The sequence below is a fragment of the Bombus huntii genome, chromosome 17, assembly GCF_024542735.1.
Source record: "Bombus huntii isolate Logan2020A chromosome 17, iyBomHunt1.1, whole genome shotgun sequence".
Classification (NCBI taxonomy): Eukaryota; Metazoa; Arthropoda; class Insecta; order Hymenoptera; family Apidae; genus Bombus; species Bombus huntii.
In genome coordinates this window covers 5,692,937-5,717,501 of record NC_066254.1, presented here as the reverse complement: position 1 = coordinate 5,717,501, position 24,565 = coordinate 5,692,937, and the positions used below count along the sequence as shown (strand labels likewise).

General features: G+C 34.2%; 1 protein-coding gene and 3 long non-coding RNA genes across 10 annotated transcripts in view; 3 read left to right on the top strand and 1 right to left on the bottom strand.

The window, feature by feature from the left end:
* The window catches only part of LOC126875167 (uncharacterized), an 84,986-nt gene extending 73,019 nt beyond the window's left edge, over positions 1 to 11,967 (top strand). For 3 of the 6 annotated variants that reach the window (XM_050637897.1, XM_050637899.1, XM_050637898.1), the window contains exons 2-7: positions 1,924 to 2,057; positions 7,638 to 7,845; positions 8,611 to 8,944; positions 9,188 to 9,482; positions 10,275 to 10,815; positions 11,732 to 11,967. In XM_050637897.1, coding sequence (XP_050493854.1) covers positions 1,944 to 2,057; positions 7,638 to 7,845; positions 8,611 to 8,944; positions 9,188 to 9,482; positions 10,275 to 10,815; positions 11,732 to 11,850 — 1,611 coding nt within the window. In that variant the 5' untranslated portion in view covers positions 1,924 to 1,943 and the 3' untranslated portion in view covers positions 11,851 to 11,967. The remainder of the gene's footprint in view (positions 1 to 1,923; positions 2,058 to 7,637; positions 7,846 to 8,610; positions 8,945 to 9,187; positions 9,483 to 10,274; positions 10,816 to 11,731) is intronic. The other 3 variants (XM_050637896.1, XM_050637895.1, XM_050637894.1) reach the window with 1 other exon arrangement.
* LOC126875212 (uncharacterized) overlaps positions 1 to 24,565 on the top strand; it is a 117,060-nt gene that overhangs the window by 37,462 nt on the left and 55,033 nt on the right. The window lies entirely within an intron of this gene.
* On the bottom strand, positions 14,704 to 18,706 carry LOC126875223 (uncharacterized). Of its 2 annotated transcripts, none has more exons than XR_007693287.1 (3): positions 18,557 to 18,706; positions 17,729 to 18,046; positions 14,704 to 17,505 (listed from the first exon to the last, which is right to left on the bottom strand). It is a non-coding gene; the product is annotated as an uncharacterized LOC126875223 (long non-coding RNA). The 2 variants fall into 2 exon arrangements; XR_007693288.1 differs by lacking the exon at positions 18,557 to 18,706 and adding an exon at positions 18,288 to 18,506.
* LOC126875217 (uncharacterized) lies at positions 19,873 to 24,217 on the top strand. Its single transcript, XR_007693279.1, has 3 exons — positions 19,873 to 20,296; positions 22,029 to 22,179; positions 22,342 to 24,217. It is a non-coding gene; the product is annotated as an uncharacterized LOC126875217 (long non-coding RNA).

Here is a 24,565-nt window from a genome sequence, read left to right as displayed (position 1 = left end):
ATCTAAGAACTATCTTCTAAGGCTGACGCGAAACGAAAAAAAAAAAAAAAAAAGAAAAGAAATGATTCGATGCACAACCAATCCCAAGCTACGTAAAATAGTAGTTAATCTCAACGATTATACTCTTTCTAGGAACTGCTATCTGTTTAAGATATAAATCAATTTAAAGAACTAATTTATTTAATAAGTAATTACAATGCATATAATATGCAACGTTCAGTTACTACTTTATCAGGGTTAATTTATTGAAATACTTGCTTCCATGTTGTTAATAAGTCTTTAGCAATCAAATTTTAATAAATTCTCTCCTAACGCAATTCAAACTTCTCCAATCTTCGATAAAGTTATTTGAGATTTAAATCGCTTATTTTCTATTTGAAATAGGAGAGACTAAACTTAGTTGGTTTTAGGTTGATGCCAAAAGCATGAATGTTAATAAAAAAAAAATGGAAAATGGTAAACGGTATTGTAGTCCACTATTTATGTAATGTAAAATTTCATTTCGTCACTTGGTATTGACTCAATAATCAATTATATTGCAAATTCAAATGTCTCGTGAATAAGTAGTCTCAAACCTATATGAAATAATTTCAAACTATGTTCATATACATGCTCCTTACATTTCCGAAAATCCTAGTCAAAGACATATCAACACGACCGTCATAAATCGTTTTCTCTATTCAGACGCAAAAAGATGATAGTAACGATAATTACAGTAAGAAATATATAGAATGGTTCCCATAATTGTTCCATAAATCCGTTACCTGTACAGTTACGGAAAAAATGTCAAAGGAGAAAGGTGAATGATTTGAAAAGTACTACATTTGTAAAATTAAGGTACTTTTTTAGAAGTGTAATGATGCATGCGCAGTCAACAACTACATTATTTTCTGAAATAGTAATACATGCTTTTCTTTCGAAAAGTATCGAGGGTATAATGATGAAAAGGTTATTAGGTTTCGAGATATTAAAGAAAAAATATTTTTGTCGAAGAAAATGCTTAAACGCTTCTCTATTACAATGTATAAACATTTCGAAAAATTATGTCCGTTCTTGTCAAAATGAACAATGAGTCAAGACGATCTCCGACCTGTTGCACCTAATGCCTTGCAGTATTATCCGTTCTTTCAGATTCTCTCCAGAATTTAGAGGATTTATCGAAATCCTACCTTTTGAACAAAGAAATACGTATCTGCTTTTTGGTAGGAGTACACGCATCAATATCGACAATTATGAAATTTTTGAGCATCGTCTTCGATAAAGATATTTGTTTCAAATGTCCCGATAACTAATCACTTTTTTACGTTTGCTTCTACGATTATTTTAAATACTTTTTACCATTATACCAATACTCTTTTACGTAGAATGGCGAGAAGAATCTATCGATGTGAAAAGGTATGCACTTACATTTCAAAAAATAATGCAGTTGTTGATAGCACATACGTCATTACACTTGTGAGGAAACATGGCTTTACGGACGTAGTACGTTTTGAACCATTCATCTTTCTCCTTTGATATTTTTCTCTAACCGCACCGGTAATGGAGTTATAATCTGAAACAATTGTGTCGACCATTCTCTATACACATGTATATGTACGTATATACGTGCCTTAGTCAAATCTATAACAAGATATGCATTTAAAACTGCTGTGGAAAATTTTAAAGAAAAATCTCATCTATCGTTTGAGGCGATGTATAAACATTATATATCGTGCAATAAATAATATATCTTAATAATACACTTTACGTTTTTCTTGTTAAACTAACTAAAATATTGTAGGCTTTTTCTTCTTAGTGAAAGTAAAAATACGCAATTAAAATGAAATCACTTCATAATGAAATAAGCAATATCTGCGCCATTCCATTTAGCAGGAACTGGAATTTAGTAATTGACGTTATTCATTTGCATTTTTATCGTTACAGGTAGCTTCATCTGAAACAAAATGGAGATACAAAATAATATACTTCATGGTCCACAAATAACAGAAGTACCAAACATATCTCTGGGACAACATTTGTTCAATTGTCTACATTCTAATGCTGATCAGATTGTGCAAGTAAGATAAAAATTGTTTCTACAGAACACCGTTTAATTCTACGAGTGTTTCCGTCCATGCGTGCTTTTGCAAACCCTTCAAGCGCAGATATGATGCATAAGCCACTGCCGCCGTTTGTAGAAGCTTAGCTCAAGCGGCATTACGTCTTAAACATTACGCGTTCTTTAATTTTTTCATCCAACTTTGACAAAATTACAATTATAACGAATGCTATATAGTACATATTATGTTGAAGGAAAATGCAAAACGTCACACGCGTTTTTCACGAAACGCGTGTTTAGCAAATTAGTTATTGTTTTCGCACGTTCGCGGGGAGACACGATCTCGAAGAAGCGCGCCAACGGGAGTCGTAAATTCCCGTTACGATTTGCTAATCGACGCCGCGAATCGTTCGATCCCTTATTTCTTTTGGGATAATAAGGGTAGTTAAATGAAAGATAACGCTGCTGCTAACAGGTTATTATATATTTTCACAAACCAACAACTTCGGTGTAACACAAAATGAATATTTGCTATGAGATGACTACGAATGAGTGCGACCTGAGTCTCTAGACGGATTATCGCGTATACTGATGGATTTGTCGACTCACTGTATTCGAATTTTTGACTGCTTGACGAGATGCTTGATTGAGACTGACTGATCTTCGGGTGCAAACCCGGTCGAACGATGTTGACCGTTCGAAGGATGTAAAATCAGTGATGTTCGGAGACGATGCTGTGGCGGAGGAAAGCTAAGGATGGATGTGTCTAGCGCACGGGACCATCGGATTTGTTGGTGACGATTTTGGCTAAGAGAGTAAGGGAAATAGTCTCCGTTGTTAACTGGTTTAACGAAGGGTCTTAACCGCCCTCGAGAGAAAGTGGTTAGTGGGAGGAAAGTTGCATCATACGTGAGAAAAACTAACTTTCCCTTGTCAAGCCGTAGTAGACAAAGGTCTTTAGAAATGCTTCGGAAACAGACGTTTGTTCAGTTTGAAAGACCTCGACTAGGAAATTCCTGAGATTTATGGAAGGTACTTGAGACTATTGAGGGTACGCGGTGAGTATTCGAAGACATCTGGTTGCCATCTTGCCCGCGGTGTGTGGCCTGGGCTAGGTAGAGTGTTACGCGACGTAACAGTTATCATCATTTATTAACAATCGATAAACGGATAACATCCGTTTATCTTATGTTATAGATAAATCTCAATATCTACAATAGCTTCTTTGATAACCATTTAGAATAGGGGACATTCGACCGATTTTAACGAGCTTGAAAGATGTTGTCAGGGTCAGTGAATAATTTTTCTCTATACGCATAATAATACACAGATTTGCAGTTAAATCAAATTCCAGAAAGCGCCATGAATTTTCAGAATTTGCGACTTCTTCATTCGGAGGAAATGTAACAAGTTGCGTAAACATACAATGGCTCGCATTAATATTCGGATACTCTTTACAGCGGAATAACTTTTTGAAAATGAAACTAAGCTACTTGAGTTTCTTTGAGAAGTAAGACAAATTAATTTACTCGATGACGCGTAAAAATACGTGTGAACAAATTGCAATTGGTTGGAATCGCAAAAAGTATAGCGAAGGTCGCACTTTATAATTTTTTATCTGACTCTGTAATGAAAGTTTGAACAATGCGCTCTGTAGGTTTATGACAATTACATGTATGCGTGCTAAAAATTTAATCGAGATTGGTTCGATGCGGAAGGAAAAGACAGGCATCGAAAGATGCAACAATCTTTTAGATTCATTACAGTTTTAGAAAAGTTGTGAAAAACTACAATTTTTACCGTTTTCAATAATTTGTAGCTCTGTTAGCGCTGTTAACCGTTGACGAAAAGTTGTTCCGTTTTAAAGGAAGTGCGAATATTAACGTGCGAGCAGCTGCTTATTGCAAGGAAACGATTAAGGTCATCGCGAATTCATAACTCTCGTTCATAATTGAAAAATTGTTTATCGGCTATTGTATCGCGTAGTTTGGACTTTACGTGTTCGAAAGCCGCCTATATATAGAGATTCGTGTACAGTCGCGCAGTTACTCCAAATTGCAAGTTTCAGTTGATACGAATATGAGTATACGCGAAATAACCGCTTCTCTCAGCAATCGGTAGGTATAAATTTGGTCATTAATATCATTGGTTTTAATTCTGTCATTATTCAAATAAATTCGAACAGATGCACAGAATTTATTCTTGCTCAATAGTCGAGTCATTGTGAAATCTCTACTTTCTTTATTTATAGAACTCCTATTTTCGAAAACATCGTTTTGTTTCTTTTTGATAATAGCAAATAGTATTACACTTAGATTTCTAAGGAACTAAATCTAATTGACTAAAAGGACTAAAATCTAATTGAAATTAACTTGTTTATATTACTTCCTAATTTTATAGATACATTCTAGTAGGATAAAAACTGTTGTAATTATCGATTCGAATATAGTTAATGCTAAAGAAAACAAAGAATTACTTTCAACAGATAAATCAACTTTTAAAAAGCACCATGAAGAACCGGTTGATAAGTGCAACATTTGTCAGCAGTGTTCTCTTTGCGATCCTTCTCGCCCACCTGCCGGTTACTTTATCGAGTTCCGAATCGATCGAGGATCATCTGCCGATAATAGGCGCAGGGATCAAAATATTGTTAGAAAACGTTGATCGCCAGTTGAAATGTCCCGTGTTTCACATTGCTGTAGACAATAAATGCGTTCTGATGGGTTAACGTTCAGAGCATCCAAATTTATATCATGAACACGTACATTTACGTTTCTGTTTCTTCCGTTTTCGCTCTTCGACATTCGCTTTGAATCTTGATCGACATCGTTGTCGAAAGATTCAATGACTGTCGATTACTAGCTCACTGAATCTGTGTATTCAGGATTTTGTTTACTGTCAACTTGAATTATAAAGAATGTATTGTAATAAATAAGGCAATGAAAACGTTGAATTGATTATAATTTTGCTGCAAAATCCTTACTTAAATTTAGATGCGAGTGTTTAGAAGAAGAGAAATGTTTACAACTACGCACTTACCTACTAAAATTCAGTCTCCTTGTTGATTTAGAGATGATTTGACTTCAAAACGAAAGAAAGACACGTGTCTCGTTACTAGCGAAGAGTCGTAGAACATAGAATATATTAAAAGGAACAAATACTTTATAATACTAATTATGCTATTAATACCAATAACTAAAGCTCATCCATAATTATAACGAATTATTGTTGAAAATTCTCGAGGTACATTATGTTAAGGAATATGTACGAGACACATATACGATACATCAAAAACGATTGTAATACTCGAAAATGAGAATTTAGTTCTTTTTACTATTCGGGCACTAGCAAGCTTGGTTAAGGTCGTCTTGTCCATTCCGACGACCAACCGATACCTGTGAAACTTTTTCTAATTATTTTTTTGGGGTTAACCAAACTATCGTGCATGCTCACAGTTGAATGAAGAAAAATCAGAATGCGAAGCAGTCTTGGCAGTTGAAGAATCAGAGGTCGGTTTTCCAGCGCCTGCATATCAGAAGCGCGTTGATGATTTTAGTCGTGGATCGTGCTGATATTTCTAGCGTTGGTCACGTTTTCGTGCGTATTTTCCGTTTCTCCTAGAGTTTAATTGGAATCCGTAGATTAAATCCAGTTAACGCCAGTTGTTGAGTGCGATTGGGAGGCGGGAATGATGCGAGAAATGACATGCACGATTCTTGTACGATAACGATGTATGTTTATTATTACAAGCTTATCTCTAAAGCCTGGGTGAACTATCCTCCACTCAGCAAAGTTATTACTAATATCAACAAAGATTATTTATGTGGTTAACAATGTCCCTTTACTATTCTAAAGTGGAAATAACAAATACACAGCATCCTTCGAATTTGACCTACGAAACACATTTTTTTCATCCTTGACTAAATTCGCGATTATGTTATTTCGATCCTACCGACGATATTCGATACATTGCGAAGAGGCTCACTCAAGATATCGAACGCTAAAAAATAAAAATTGACTTTACATCGAAAGGGCTACTTTTAGAACTATGTCGATATTTATTTCTCCCGGTTGGCACTATAAGCCCTTTGAGTATCGGACACCTTTTTACACAACCTGTATACGTCAGTTAGCTATCACACTTGAACCGATTACGGAGAAAACATAATGTTCGGAATCGCAAGCTTTGAAATAAAAAAATAAAATATGATCGCGGCAACAATACGCTAAATTGTACGTACACAGTAGAACCTCGATTGGGAGAGAAAGAGGGAATTTTTACAAAGACTAAACTGCATCCGTTTATTCGCATCTTGTCCGCGTTTGCCCAGCCACAATTTTCATTTGTCTACCCTTCAACAAATATTATCGCCAAATGTTCAATAATGTGATAATTTCGGTATAGCGTATCACACTACATATTTAGTTACAAGAAGGCCGAACAACGTCACGTTGATCAAACTAAAGGAATATAAACGGAATAATACAGAAAAACTTGGAAATTTTTGCGAACAATCGTTGCAGCATTTGATTCAGTGAGCACACGATAAAAAATAATAATATTCGTTCCTTTACAACAAACGTAAAAACAGGGGCATGTAACATAAAATGCATAACACATACTGCTCGATATATGTGCTACCTTATTACTATTATCTCATAAATACGCCATCTAATTGTATTTTCAATACAATTTTTATATTTCTATAAATGTTATTGTGGTTGAATGTACTTTAACCGCCTAGGGATTTTTAATTACACACAATTTTCGGCTAATATCGTCGTGTATCGTCCACATTCCTGCTGTATTACGACAATAAACTATAAACCGTCCAAGCGTATAACCTGTAGTGCCGCTTAAAAGGTATATTTCATTTTGACTCTGAAATTTATCGGGTATATCGTTTAATTATATTCCATCCGGGTATTCGATACAACACCCTCAGCATGAGCTTCAATAAACCGTTTAGTTTTTACTGCCACCTCCTTCGAAATTAAAACCAAAGAGGAAGCAATGCCGGATATGCTCCTTTACAGCTCCATCATTTTAAATCGGAACAATCAAACAGTTTACACTGAAACACTGCGAATGTTAGAACGGTTCATCGTTACAGAATGGCTGAGCTGTGAGAAACAAGAACGATTGCCGCAGAATATAAACGAGACAAAATATAAATTGATATAAGATGCAGTGAAGCAAATCAGTCGCAGGTCATTCGTTTTATCATTTCCTGACGTCCATATTAGAGATTTTATTGAAAATTAAAAAGCTGAGGTAGACTCGTGATTGTACTGATTTTGAATTAGACATTACAGTCCTTGTAATTTTCGTCAGAAAATAAGCTTTTCTTACGGATGGAATACTTGACACTACCGTTGCAACGAACAATTAACGTCCTGGTACGTTTCGTTCTAGATAAGCGACCCGCATATTGCGATTACAGATGGTTGTATTAGCATGTACATTGTCAGAGTAATCATCAGTCTCAATTTAAACAAGATAGATTTTTTTATGTAAACAGAGCAAGAAACGACAATACAAATGATTCATTTTGATTACTATGTTTTATATTGTAATACTTGCATGTTACTATATCAGGTAGATATTCTAACTGGTAAACACTACACATGCAAGGATATTCTCGAAAAAAGCACAATATTATCTGTTGCTTTGAGAAATTATGGAATCAAGGTGGAAGACAGAATCTCCGTTGCAGCTGAAAACCATCCACATTACGTGGTATCGATATGTGGCACGTTATTTATCGGAGCTACATTTGCACCGTTGAATCCAGCATATACAGAAAGTAAGATATTCTCCAAGCAGCTTTTACGAATTATTTTATAATAACAAAGAAATTAATTTAATTAAAAGTACGTGCGTGTTTAATATTATAGAAGTTTAACGAAGGCAGAACGTAAAAAGTAGAAAGAAAAATTTGCTCTTCTTTTTTGGAAACTTGCATGTTTCTGATAACTCCACTGATTATGCCATATATAAGTTAATGAAATCGAGCCTCGACTTTATTATTTGCCTCGAGTTTATTATAGAATTTTACAACTACTAGAAACAGAGATCATAAATTAGATACTTTAATTAAAGACTAAATTTATTTACATTACATTTGCAGAATTAACAATAAAAGTCTAGAAACAGTACTTACTCTAACACCAATTTTTATAATGTAGTGTAAACAATAATTGTTAATATTAAATTGTTAAATATTGTGTATATAGGTGCGGAAATTAATAATCACTTATATTCTCAATATTCGTTACTCCGTCACCTTTTAGAGATACAAACAATACTAATTTTTAATCGTATACGATTAAATTGTATTTAACTACTCCGAATATCTTCTGAGAGTAAACATTCTACGAAAAATATGTTATTTCAAAGAAAGTTGTTTCAGCCTCTCCTTGCGGAGACGGATATCGGAAAAAGCTTTTGTAAGGCTTTTCGAATATTTCTAGATCTTTTGTAATACTGTCACCTTGTTACTCGGAGTGGTTAAGTTACGCGATGCAGCATATGCGTTATTTAATCATATCTAATGCAATTTTTTACGTAGGAGAATTTACGCACATGCTGGAAATTTATCAGCCACGGGTGTTGTTTGTATCGCGACGCACTGAAAACATTTTGGCGAAAATTGCATCTACTGTAAGCTGGAATATGAAATTAATCGAATTGGATGATGAGCCTCTTGATGGAAATATAATAACCTTAGACAAGGTTTTGGAAAAATATCAAAGTATCACGGATCCCTATGCGTCTTCACCGGTGCAGATAGATAATAACAGGAAAAGAATGGCAGCTATTTTATGTTCTAGCGGTACAACAGGCCTTCCAAAAGGAGTAATGTTGTCTCATCGAAATTTGTTACTTTTCATCCAAACTCTAAGGTAAAGATATTAAATTAATATACACAATGTATCCGGTTGATCTCGGACCACACATATATTTCGTGATTTATTCTTTATTTATGCTAAATTTAAATATATATTATTCGTTTTATATGATTAACAAACCATTCTTTATTCAAATCAACTATATAATATTTTCTCTATTGTTGTGCTTCTTAACTCTTATCATTCTAGTTGAAATTATAAATATTCGATTCAATTGCATTTTGTTCTTAATCGAAGTGCCCCAGGATCAATGGATATTCGACGTGGAGACCGAATACTAGTTTTTTTGCCGTTATTTCACGGTTATGCGTTCGGAATGATGAATACGGCAATAAGTTGCGGTGCAGCTGTGTACATAATGCGAAATTTCGAGTTAGAAACGTTACTCAGTTCCGTAGAAAAATACAGAATTACGCATATACCATTGGTCCCTCCAGTTTTAGTTGGTCTTGCGAAGCATCCAATGGTGCCAAATTGCGATTTCAGCAGCGTGAGAGAGATCGTTTCCGGTGCGGCACCGCTTCCGCCGGATGTAAGTTTTTCGTCCAAACTTATTAAAATTGAGAAGATTATTCGCAACATGCAGAAGCCTATGCGCTCGATATTAAGGTACAAAAGTAAATTCCTCTTTGTACATCTTCCTTCTCTCGATGTACAGAATTAACCAAAAACATTAACGATACAGATCGACATTCCTATTTATAATTGGCGAAACAATCGATGTGTTACCCCATCGCCGATTTCAATGATTTTTACATACTTTGTAGAAATTAAACATTTTTCCTCTGTTCCCATCGAATTCCGTCTATGTCAGTTGTGCGTCCGTAGCAGAATATTCGTCAGTTTTGGTTACCGGTCGATCTACAGCGCGGCGATCTGGTTTAAACGACGCCAAACCCAGATCAAATTCTTATCTGCATATAAATTATATATTAAAAAAATCTAAGAATTAGGGTTGCTTTCAGCAATCAACCTTGACACATACGTCGTTACGGACGCACAATTATAGGCAGAATTCGCAATATATATGTACGTTTTGTCGACAGCTCTTTGCTAACACCTCGAAAACTAAGAACGAGCGGCGGTTACACGCGTAGGAAAAAGCGGCTTGAAACGTTCATTTCTACAGCTTATTCAAAAATCGTAAAAGTCGGTCGTGAGATGGATGAGATATCGGTTACTAATAAAATTTGAAAGGATATTGGATTCCTCACGACAATATATTAATTTAATCTAACGTGATAGTTAACGACAAATGTGTCAACAAGTTTCAATAAAAGCATCCTTCATAGAGGAAAATATATTCGATACGTATCTCTTTCAGGTAGCAGACGAAGTGAAGCAACGTACAAAACTGAAAGCTATTCGAAATGGTTACGGTATGACGGAATTATCAATACTATCAAACATGAGCGATAGGACGAGCAATGATAACTCCATAGGTCCAATACTGCCTGGCTTTAAGTGCAAAGTGGTAAATGTAGAAACGGGCGAGACCCTGGTCGCAAGAAAAATTGGGGAAGTTTGTTTCACAGGTGATCAAGTAATGTTGGGATATTTTAAAAACTCTAAAACCACTGCAGAAACAATCGATAAGGAGAATTGGTTACACACTGGTGATCTAGGATATTTTGATGAAGAAGGATCGCTATACATTACAGGACGTATAAAAGAAGTTATTAAATATAAAGGTTTTCAAGTTTCACCATCTGAGATCGAAGCAGTAATATTGTCGCATCCAAGCGTTAAGGATGTAGCAGTCGTGGGTAAACCGGACAAACTCAGCGGAGAGATACCAATGGCTCTGGTAGTCAGACAACATGAGAAAACTATATCGGCGAAAGAAATCGCGGATTTCGCTAATGGTAAGATTGTTTCTCTTCTTATTGTTTATGTACAGATTCGTCGTTATCATTAAGCGCACAAAGGACATCCCGTAAACAACAACCGTCAATTTTACCGGTTTTACGGTTCTACATGCAACATGCAAGAGAACCGCTTCTCGTTAAAAGAAATTTTAACGAGATAAATAGTTTTGTCAGTAGAATCTCGATAGCATTTTCAAAACGTTGTATTACGCTCCATACGTAATGATATTACTTAAAAAATATAACGATCAAAGGTCGGTCAACTAATTAACCGAAAACAATTATTCTGGGCGTAATAATTTTTGTATAATGAAATTTTCAAGTTTCATAAGTTTCATATTTACATTAAAGTTTTATCGTCATGCTTATACATGTAACAATTAAATGAATTAACTAATAAATAATACAATAAAATAAGTTAATAGATAACAATTTGCTTAAGCTAATTCTATGCGAAAAAGTAAGATAAATTTTGCAATACAATTTTTTCGTCCGAGACTGCCGTTTCGAGGGAATCAATTTTGAAATTAGTCACATACGTAAAAGACACTAAGCTTCGAATACGATTTGATCGTATTAACGTTATGTTTGCTGACGTTATAATTGCTAAGGGCGGTTTCTATCTAACTTGCTATTTGTAAACAGTGACAGTGACATCACCCAAATAATAGAACGCACCTTTGCAGATTGTTCTTTTCTTTTTTGTGAAATAACTACTATGAGCTTTAAATAGAATAATGTAAAACAGATAAAATACAAAGGAGAAAAATTCAGTGTACATATGTTTTATAAATATCTGACAAACTGCTGAAACTGTCAAATTAATTATGTATATATTAATTGTAGTTTCTTTCATTTATCGATTAATTATGTATTTAAATTAATTTTTTCTTTTTTGTTATGAACCTTGCAGAAAATCTGTCATCACAAAAATGGCTGAGAGGCGGTGTAAAATTTGTCGATCATATACCCAAAACAACATCGGGAAAAATTATACGAAGAGAATTGATTAATATCGCAACTAAATTATGAATCAATTTTTCGAATTACTCGAAATATATGTACTAAATACACAACTTCTGTATACACACACGCATTCAACTAAGTGTTTTATTTAATCGCCTATTTGAATATATAAAATGTACCTGTCCAACATAATCCGTGAATAAATTGTAGACCATATTTTGCTTACCAATCCGGATACATCAGACATACGTGTGCACTTTAGTAGTGTCGTTACAAGCATACGTTTGTGACGGGAGCAGCGTCCGAGCAGCGTGAGAGAAGGGCGGGGATTATTGTTTACGAGAACGAACCTGATACGAAGTCAGATAACCTCTAGGATAGATACTCATGCGGGTGAACCTGGCGTTAGGTCAGGAAGACGCAGGAGGTTAAAACTTCATGAACGGACCTGAAGCGAAGTCGGCAAGCCGTCAGGAGTTTAAAGCAGAAAGAAACGAAGCTGACGCGAAATCAGAGAGCCGCAGGAGGGGTTTGGTTTCCATGCATGGATCCGATACAAAATCGGGCAGCCACTTGGTTGCAAAAATTTCTTTTGGATGCTAAGACGCGGAACGAGCATAATAGGCTTGAATGTTAGCGTTTAAATAATTCAACTCAAATATATAATAATATATAAAAATAATATATAAAAATAATATAAAAATAATAGCAATATATTGTAATGAAAAGGTTGTTACAGGTGTATTTGTCGCGAATAAATGAGTGTATCAATGTGTTGGCTTATAGTTTGGTTGCTCGATTTTGACGCTCTGTCAATGGGCCGGGGCTAAGACCAGTATGGAAGCAATGCCGAACAGAATTGAAGCCGATCGCGGATTATCCCGTAAAGTTAATTATTGACTAGGAGGGAAACTTCAACCCGATCTCACTATACCGTTTCTTAACAAACGCGACCAAGTTACATAGTCACTTCTCGTGACGTTGTGTCCGAGGGTCGCGATTACTCGGTTGCCTATACACCATGAAGGTCCGAAAATATTATGACGGCCTAGATCAGGAGTTTATTTTTTACCACATGCGTTTACATATAGAAGAAAGTGAATTCTTTGAAAATTTCTGGCGAACGGTGCTCTCCGGTCCTCATGATGGTCGACTCAATCGCAGCTGCGTCTCCTACATCGCTTTTGGTAAGGGATATTTAAACTAAGAGACTCTTCTGTTTCCTCAGTGTTTTCTGGAGAAGTTTCAAGAACGGAGGTGGAGAAAGATATTTCTTATCTGTAACGCGCTATTCGCCACTCTTATCCTAATTTGGATATTAAAGTGTCGCTTCCAAATTACAGAAATACAAACCGAAATAAAGTGAAACATTAATATTATTGTACAGAAAAGGATAGAACATGACATGCTTTTTCATTTTGTCACTAAGCAACGAATGAAATTACTTTACTAATTCCTACTGCTAAATCAGAGACTGTTTAACCGATGAAATTATTCTAATAGCATGTATATAGATGATATTTTGTAACGTAACTCTTGATTATTCAGACTCCTGTAGCTCATTCATGTATCATTTAACGAATCTTTGCGCTTTAAAGTGAAGTAAAAAAATAACCTGCTTCAATGATATTTCACGCGAGTTCAACTTCGCAAGAGTACTTTTGGTTTCTTTGCACTATACTTTCAACGAACAGTAACAGAACAAAGTCTTTCGATTCTTTGATGAATGAAAGGGATTGAGAACTAAAAAGAAGAAGAGGATTAACGCGATGTGAAGGCTATCATCGATAAGTAGACCGATAATTGGCCGTTCTCTTAGCGGAGCAGTCAGAACGATCGCGTTATCTTCGTTAACGAGAAAGTGCGATAGGAATTTCTAGCAGTTTTACCGGATCAACGGAATTAGTGGTATCCGGTATTGGAAAAATTTAAATTTCACGCCACCGACTCTACGGTGAGACCACCTATCTACATGGCTATGTGTGTACGTCTACACAGGGTGTTCCATAAATTTTCGTTGACCTATTTAAATAACTCAACAATTTTTACGAGTTCTCTCGCTAAACGTATGAATTTCAATGTCTTCGTTCCATTTTATCATCAACCCTATATAGCTTTGTAATGGACGCATATTTATTTTTGTACTATCACGTATTCGATTTTATAATACTACTATCCTGATTTATTTATTTGTAATTGAGATGGATACTATGTCGTGTCAAGAAATTTCTAAACTCTATTATTAATAGGAAAACAAACATATATCTAGCCGTTTCAATTTCCAATGTTAAATATATACATAGTACGAAACACGGTGCAGGTTTTAATTACTAATTGTATATAAGAGTATGGAAGCACGAATGAATACGAAACATTCCCGAAACAGAAAAATATGTAAAATTTCTGCACTGAATACGAACTCGTAAAATAAAGATCGCTATTACTTGTTGGTTTATAAAGCGAAAAAGTGAAATTGTTTTTTAAGAAATAAAAACGTATAATCTATATTTCTATTTTATTCATTATATTATTATATATATTTTACATTTACTGTTATCGTATAATATTTACAATTTTTTCCCATAAGTATCAAGACAACCGACTCGTTCTTTTCTTTTAACTCCACAATCGAAACATATGACTCTTTTGATGAAATTTTATACTTACCTCTAATACTTAACCGTGCCAAAACTTCAAATTTAGTGTAAGATTTACAAGTTGGTATAGAAGTATAGATAAGGACTATTTAATTCAATTTCCATATTATTAATGCTAAATCTAAACCAAGCCTAAAAATAACTATATAGACGTAAATTAACTAGAAGGTACGTAGTAACAAGTAAATAGAGAAATTTAATTTAAGGTTTATTAATAAAATAATCAAATAACAAAGAAAAAAGAATTCATCATGATGTTTGGTTCAGGGTTAGATTTATTTCTAGTTTAATTTCTATTACTCGCTAATAATTTCATGCAGTTTATGCTAGATTAACGTTAGGTTTTGGTGGTTTTAAGGTAGAATTAAAAGTACTTGGAATTATTTGCGACACTTTTTTTGCGATAGTTTACTTATTATGTGGCCCTTTTCAATATATTGAAAATATATGGGAAAAATGGTATTACTCCACATTGAAATAAGTATATTGTATATCCTAAAAACTTATTAGAAGCTTGTCTAACAAACATATCGAATTCAGTATCAACTGATTCGAAATACACCTTGTACGTAAAACAGTCTGCATGTATATATCTATCACCAGTATGTACATTGTACATGTACGTGTCTATGGCTGGTGTTCCTGTTAATTTCATTGCAACGATCACCCTGACAAATCTAATTGACGTGCATCAATTATTTGCTGGACGAAGGCCGCTTAACTCCCTTTCCATTTGCCAGCTAGCATGGTTTCCGGATAATTCCATTTTTCACGATACCTTCTACCGATAGAATTTCACTATCATGGAGTTATGTCGGTCATGCTTTCTAATTCCCAAGTGGACTGATAGTTCGTACGAGGCCATCAGTAAAAACTACACTTATCGATATTAATATCTACAAATACAAATTTCTACAACGAACATATCCAATAATTACACATTTTGTAGTTTTTATTATTTTCTAGTATAATAACTCTCTTTAAAATTCAAATTTTATCTTGCATTTTATTCTTAATTTCGAATTTATCGTGGACGTAAAAATACGTAAGTTCGAAAACAGATATTGTAATAAAACCTGCAACGTTTGTCAGAAAGTATATTTAGAAGAGTAGAAAATTTGTAAAATGTATACTATTCATGATCATTGTCGATGAAAATCTTTATTTTTATATAAAAGTATCTAGAAATATAATAGTTTCTTCGATTACTTCATAAAAAATATCATGCAAAGGAGGTTATTACGATAAAGTAAGGACAATTTTCTGTCATTAATTTTTATAAATTCTTACTGTTTTAATAATTTTAATTAAACTGTTTTAATATATTCAAAGCATGTACTAGCTTTACGAGAACAAAAATCAGATAAGTTACTATACTGTAAAAGTCATGAAAGAGATATAGAGCAAGAATTAATTGATCCTCCTGTTCCAATTACATTTATGGTATCATATAAAAAATGTTTCGAAAAAATATGTCCTTTTTAATTATACTGACACGATGTACGTGTTTTTTAACAAAAATTTTACGTCAATTTATTGTCGAATTACGTATTCAAATTAATAACGCTACATCTAATTTGAAGCCAAATTTTATACTCTAAACATAAAAAAACTGCCTATAAAGCAATATAGCGCTACACATTTCCGAATTCTCTGGCAGCTAGAATCTATTTATATTAAAGTTTCATTAGTTCCATTTATTTAATTGACAACATTTGTCTGACATTTTTTCTTTTTTTCAATCTTAGATATCGTATTACCTAAGAACATCTTTTCGAATAATAGAGCCATGAATTTACAGTAAATTGTAAACATCTTTAGTAAAGCTTCGGGAGAGAATTAAGAAAGTATTGACAAACTTTTCTCCATCTTTTCTCTGTACTAACTCCCCCTAGATTAAAAAAGTAATTAATGAGAAAATTACATTTAATGTGCAACCAATGAACGAACTATGATAAAAGTTCTCATACCTCGGAAGATTTTTTTTTCTACAAAGGGACCATATATTTTTCATCGTTACTAATTAACTTTCCTTTACAACTAATAGGTAGGCGGAAGAATCCATCTAAATTCGCCGTATAAGTCGTACGAGTCACTTAAATTGTTGTCGAACTCTCACCATGGTACAAGTCAAATAAAAGATTCGGTATTTCTGTTGACATGATTTCACATAGAAGGACTAGAAGCCAAGCCAGTATCGGCCATGCAACGTTAATTTAACGCGTGCTATCGTAGTTTATATAAAATAGGTAATAGTAAACGCTTTAATAGAAAATGAAATTTATGTTTAAATCAGAAAGTTAGTACGGTGAAGTCCCGTTAATATCGAACCTTTCAAGTCCGTGAAATCGATATTAACGAATTCGTGACAAGTTCTAATTGAATTTTCCCGAATTCAACTCGAATTGGTAAAATAAGTAACGAGTACGAATGAGCACGAAACTAAAGCCATTGCTGGAAGCCGATGAATGATTGGTTGACAAGAAATTAAATTACACCCCGTTTACCTTTTTCTAATAAGGAGAAATGCGACATCTTTTTGAAGCGCTAAAATCTTTTTGATTAATGGATGGATTCAACCGCAGACTCCATCGGTCTACTTTATGTTAAATAATAACGGTCACAGCAGATCAGCCGAGGAATTTCACCTCGTTATTCCTAAGACTGATGAAGAGTATTTAAGTTGAAATTTACTCAACATAATCGCTAATTTTTCCATCGGTAAATGAGCTCTTCCATTTGTCATAATAACAGTATCGTGTTGTAATAAAATTCATCCTTTTTTAAAATATAAAGATTCCAATTTCCGCTAGTTGCACGACTCATCGTTTTCGAATGTTTAGATGACTCAGCTTCGAGTGACGGTGGTGATAGCTTTGTTCTCTTGCTCTTTGTCATTCGTTCTGTCTATTTTATTGGTCTCGGCTGACTCGGAAAACGGCTGCTCTTCGTTTGCGCGTATATGTATGAGCTATTTCGATATATTTTAAATAAGATTGTTACACGTTTCAATTTTCCCACAGTCCACCAAGTAATCGAACTCTTCTCGGGACGAGCTACCACACTATAAAATCAAAAATATGTAATGCTACTGAAAGAAAAAGAAGATGAACTAGTTACGGGAAAACAAAGTTTTTGGAAACTATTCTATTATATTGCAATTTATAGCCAACTAAGTATCGATCAACTTTTGTTCCCAAGCACTTTTTCGTTAGATCACCGAAAGTGTTTGAAAAATCGCGGTAAGTGTTACATGGGACACCCTGTATATGTATATTTGTACCTACATATTCGTATATGTGTGTGTATGTGTGCTCATGAAGCTCATCCAGGTTCTACGATAGTCGTTCAATTGTCGGAACAAAACCCGAGATGTGCCGATCGCTCTCGAAACCGTTCACTCGAGACCAGCAGAACCTATAGGTTTGGTTTCTACCAATTGGTCTTTGACTCGTGTGCATAGCGTTACGGCTATTATTAGAACAACAAGGCACGCGACCAACAGACATCTCCCTGAGAAGGAAGCAATAAATGCCAAGAGATACGTCTGAAGATTTTTTTGGCAGATACAAATTCTTCCTTGAACCGTCCTGACATTATCACAGCTGAAATTAGAAGTCAAGAATCATAATTACACGATATCTAATACTCATATTATTCACAATTATCTAACTTATGTTTCTGATCACACGTTTCTATCTTATATTATAAAATAGTACGTATTTTCTATCTATCGTTATTCAGAATTAAGAAAAAAATTTATGATGATTTATGATGACGAATGATTTAATCCGAAGCAAAATAATATCAACTGTAGCAATACTTGGAAAAAAAATTCAAGCACACCTTCTTCTTACGTATAATTCTTCTTACGTATAAATCGCTGACGCGAGTTTTACATGCGCAACGATTACACATTGTAGGCCTCTTATTAAAATCTTTTATTAAATTAGAACGTGTTACGTATACTACGCACTACAGAATAATACGTCGTAGGAATGCATTAAACTTCTAGACTAAGCACTCCCGGGCTGCACACAGATTGCTAAGTTGTACATGGTGAATAGCAACAGATGAAATAGAATACCACCTAGTTTCCAGCTAATACTACTTACAATTAGTCCAATTGTTCTTAATACAGCGGATTCAGTTTCACACCTTAATTTTAATTTTCTTTCCTAATCAAAATATCTATTATGACACAGTATTTCGTTAAACGTTGGGAAGCATCGTTACTGGAGCACAACTATCTACTTTATATACCTTCCGAGGCTGAAAACTACGAGAAACTGAAACACACCAACTGTGTTTTGTAATGCGAAGCATGCTACCCTGAATTTAAACTACGATGCGTCAATGTGCCTCTAGGATTACTAACGGATCCTACAACTATGTATATTTTCTATCTTTCTTAATTTGCAGATTTTTAAGATACATACATACTTTGCCTACATAAATCATACTCACCTACAAACGAGAATTGAAATGGGTTAATCAAAAATACACAATAAACATCTCTTCCCGATAAACTTTCTCTTTTATAAAGCCCCACGAGGAAAAGTGTAAAGATGTCGAGTCTGGTGATCTTGGTCGAGGAAATACTATTTCCTCTTCTTATGCGGCAATACGAAAGCTTGTATTAGGGCAATAATTTGAGCAACTATCGCGAGGTTGGCACTATCGCGTTTAGAGATAGAATAAATCACTGTATCGATGCCCAAGGTCATTCCCTCATTACGTGCGAAATACAGGAGATGAGGGACAATTTCAAGAACGTTCTACGAATGAACTTTAACATATGTGAACAAAGTTGCTTCGAAATGGACTATATATCTGGCTAAACGGAAACATATAGTTCAATTTAAAAAGAAACGAAGATCGCTTCAGATCTCGAAACCGAAATAATTTCATGGGTGAAATAAACTAAAACGATCAAAGTAATAATAATTTCAATATTTTTAAAAATATAACGTTACTTCAAATTTATCAACTGCTTCAGAAATATCGACACATTTATGTTTCAAAAATGTTTACACGCTTGTGCAGGAAAAATAGTATTTGTTGGAGAATCGGAGATTTCATACTGATCGCAAATCTCTCTATCGGGAGATGTATAGACAGAGAAATATGTTTAGTTCTTTCACAGACAGTTATCGACGAACGAAACAAAGAAAGTTTTACGATGAAGTTTCATCGTATAATAATCGAAATGGATAGGAAGGATCGATTTGTTCGACGAGTTTGTACGGTTTCGAAAGTTGGTGGGTAGTAGAGTGCGCGGGCCAGATGCCGTAGCTGAAACCGGAAGAGCACAAAACGGGCAGATGCGATGCAGTTGGCCGCAATGGCGATAGAATAGTGAGGCTCTGGCATAACGCGCATAATAACGCGCGCTCCAGGCCTTCGTAAAATGAGATACGACAGTAGGCAACGAGGCGTGGGAAGGAGACGGCAGGGAACCACGTGGAAGAGTGAAACAGAGTGAACGGGACAGACAGAAATAGATAGACGCCAGGGAACACAGAGGGGCAGTGCCTATCACTCGGAGAGATCCAATACAATGCGAACTATTGTACCCACGTTCGCCATCCACTCCAATTCCTAGGCTGGAGATATGCAGCTAGCTCGATCCTGCACTTGCTGCGCACGCTGCATACATCTATTGGAACGTTACACATACCTACCAGTGTGTCTATAGTACGACTTCCGCAAGGATACGAATGAGTTCAAAGTGGAACGAATGAAGAGATTATTTGACATTGTAGCCTGGCAAATGACATGTTTTATAATTCGAATTCATCGACTGCACAGAAATAGCTTCCTTAAAGCTAACACTACCAATCTGTAGTGTACTGGTAAGTAGATGATTATACCTATAACTAGTATGATAGTACGAAAAGGAATAGGTACAGACAAAACGAATATATATATATAACTATATGAGTATAACTAGGGTCATATCATATATATATATATATATAGAATATCATCTTATATGCATATGTGAATTTTACGCCAATACGCCAGCTTATCTTTATGATTGTGTCAAGAGTGACACTGGCAATAGGAGTAACCTCTCCTCACAACCAGTTAACCGCATTCGATCTGTATACACGTCAATCCAAAACTATATTTCGGCGTGTTTGATGCGAATACTTATCATTCGTGCGAAGTAAAAAGTTACCATTTACTATAAAAACCCAAAATTTTAGTAAAAGGTAATATAAATTACATTTACTGGTATATTTCCCTTATACTTCCAGTAAACCTATTACGTATTTTATAAAAAATAGTCTGATCATTTGATTATTATCTTTGATCTATCGGTTATGCTCCGTATAATTTATTGCTTTTTATAAATGGAGTTGATTATTTTCCCTCATGCATCTCCCTATTTGTGAACTTTCCCGCGTATATCGGCTATTTTACGAATTGTTTCGTGTATTTTACTTTGTTATTTCTTGGCAATTTTTGAGTTTTTAATAGCAATACCTTTTTCAACAGTGAATTGTTAATTTTTTATTGAAAAAAAGTAATTCTTCCTCGTTTTGCTTTATCTTTTTCGTAAAATTTATAATAAATTGCCCTGCGTCCGACGCGTATACTCGTCATTGCTTGATTGCAACGACGCACCCCGTAAGGGATTTTTTAAGCCAAACTCCGCAGTTGACAGATTGAGGAATTCTTCCGGCAATACCGAACTTTGTCAGCATGTAATAAAAATATCGTCGAATCAAACAAAAATGTCTTCATAAACAAGCGTGCAAACATCATTAAAAAGCCACTTTCGGGGTTACGAGACGTCTAGTGCATAATAAAGGTACAAGGTATATAAAGGTACAAAGAATCGAAAATTGTTGCCAAGAGATAACAGAAACGCCGGGAATGTTTCAACGTGCGCGTGCTTCTATGAGAAAATGTGGCAAAGCGTGTGTTTAAATGAACAGAGGACATATTGCGCACATGCAGTCAAAGATAGTGTCTTACTGACAAGAAACTGACCTCGTAACTCAGAAACTAATGCTTTTTAATCCATATTTATCAAGACCTTTCTCGCTTGTTTCGATGATTACAATACGTTCCCAAAGTTTCCCTCCAACTTTGATGCACATCCTGTACGCATTTAGTGGTCGTAAAATTAGTGGTTGTACGTTGTATCGATAGAAAATAAAGAAACTATTTACCGTTCGCTGACATGCTAATTCGTGTCTTTAGCATAATTTATAAAACCGCCGATATAAATATATGGAGCTATACATGTTTGTTTATGTTATGCAATGTGTACAAAATGTTTTACTTACATTGTTTCATTCAATAGAGTTCTATTCTTAGATTAAAGATAGATTAAAAAAATTAAATATCTTTCTTACGCAATCTTTACATACGATATCAGGCGGAGACTCCTACAAATACGCGTTTAATCGATAACAGAACCAGAAAATTTCAGAACTTTCAGAACTTTAAAATTTAATTTACAAACAAACATTTACACGTTCATATTATGTGTTGTAACGATATCTTATGTATCCTGTCCCAAACAATTACATACCTATTGCATAATATTTAGATGCAGACTATTTATTTCAGGATTTCCAAAGAATCTATAAACCCTGTAAAATTAAAGTCAAGAAGGTGTGTGCAGGAAATGTTTAAAAGTTTATTTCTGTATATTAACATTTGGGAATATTACTTGAGGATACATTTTATTTCCGTTATTTAATTAATACGAAATAAAAAGGTAATTACCTTTTCGTTACTCCTCTTACGATTTGGCTTCAAACAAAAAATGTCTATCTACTTTGTTCTAAATTGCTTATGCACGTACATATCTGTTTCAAAGATACATACATACATGCATATTATATGTTTGAATTCAATACTAAATTTTGACATTTCACAGGAACGTAAGTAGTGAAAGTAAATGAAATACATCCCGGGGTGATCACGCTATCAGTTTCCATCTTCTCCCAAACGACAAGTATCAGGAAAAGGTGAAGAAGGAAAAGGATGAATAATTCGAAGTAAACTACATATTCACGATAATATTTTTCCCGCGAGTGCAAATATACAGGGTGGTTGGTAACTGGTGGTACAAGCGGAAAGGGGGTGATTCTACGCGAAAAAAGAAGTCGAAAATATAAAATAAAAATTTTTCGTTCGAGGCTTTGTTTTCGAGAAAATCGACTTTGAATCTTCGCTCGGTACGCGTGCACTTTATCGCGTCTCGTTATAACGGATCTCACTGTAGATCGTTGTACCGATGGAAAAATTAAAAAAAAAAAAAATTACAAAAAAAATTTTTATTCTATATTTTCGACTTCTTTTTTCACGTAGAATCACCCCCTTTCCGCTTGTACCACCAGTTACCAACCACCCTGTATAACAATTAAGAAAGTAGTTTTCTGCATATGTTAAAATGCTATGACGTTATCGATATTTGGTTTTTGATCGAATTTGCACGTGATTATATCTATGAACGTACCATCCGTTGAAAATTAAAGGAGATTTTGTATGATACATGTGTTTTGAAGGCGAAAGTGACCATATAAATGATCACCTGATTGAAAAGGAACGATGAATATCGTCTATCTATCTACAATAGTATCTATTTGCAAGTAATCGTTAATATTTCACATTGGTGAATATGTTAAAAATAGCAGTTGAGATTGCGATGGAGTACTATATATTTTGCTAACACAAGATGAAAGAATAAAGAAATCGGTAACAAAAAATCTAGAAGCATGTATGAAATTTGCCGTCGTACGATCGTTTGAATACATTTTACGAGGGTAAAGAAACGTAAAACGTTTCTAAAATAAATTTAAGTTTAAGTTAGTTTAAGTGAGCATAGGTTGCTACAAGTTATCGTTTGGCGTCGTTTGTAAGAAAGGTAATCGGAAACCTTGGAACCTCATAAGCCACGCGAATAATCAGTAAAATTCTAGTACTAAAATAAATTTTATATCATTTCCAAACAAAATCAAAGTTTAATCAATTCTCTATCTTCATTCGCTCTTACATTATCTGTTACATATTAAATTTAATAGAATAACCAATTTCGTAAACATTGTGTTGAAAAGGATTACCAAATTCTGTCAGATGTCATTGCGGTTCAGACTAGTTGTTGTTTATTCGATTTATTTAAAATACAGGTTTGTGAGACTTGTCTGTATAGATATTTACTTTAGACAGATATTACGTTGTCGCTGAATACTAATGCATTTTCATTCATGACGTGATTTCCTTCCGTGTCAGCACGTGACTAAACTGTACACTGTGCACGGTATCCTAAAATTTCTTGGATTAAGTGATGGTATATTCATAGAAATGATAGTGAATTTTCTGGTTAATAACATTCATAACATTTATATACAGCAATAATATAGGTACAATATTAAACAATCTGATATTAAACTCTTCTATTGAATTTCGCTATAATTTTTTAAAATTAAAGTTTTATGACCTGAAGTTTATATTCATAATTATGTTACATACAGTTGCATTTTTGATATTATTTGTGATTATTGATATCAGCTATCATTAAAATAGAAAGGATAAGTGCCAAAACGTTTTCTTACAAGATTGCACTTCAGAAAGTCACGCATACACACATAAATATCGGAACACTTTAGCCGATTTGTAACAGCGTAATTAGTAAAATGTATACATTAGTGTACAACTAATCGTTAAAGGCAATACTTAACATTTTTTAATAGAATGAACAAATGATAAAATTTAATTGTAATTAATTTAATTACATTTATTGTAGAACAATATTGTAGCCTTGTTTATAATTTATTGGCCAATATCAACAGATGTGATTCTAACGCGTTCTTTAATATTTTTCTGTTTTCTCCGCAGAAAACGATTTAGAGGTATAAAATTATAAACGTGCAGGCAGACAGATTCTTGAAACATTTATGGGTCTCATATTTTTTTGCCAGGTCACATAATTTTTCCAACATAAGTAACTGCAGAGAATATACTATAGAATATCCTTTAGCTACGATATTATACTTGTCTTTATAACGTATAAAGAATATTTGCATAGAAAATTAGTTCGCAAAGAATTCAACAAATTTGCAAATTCCGCGTTGTATTTGCATTACAAAAAGCTAATAATC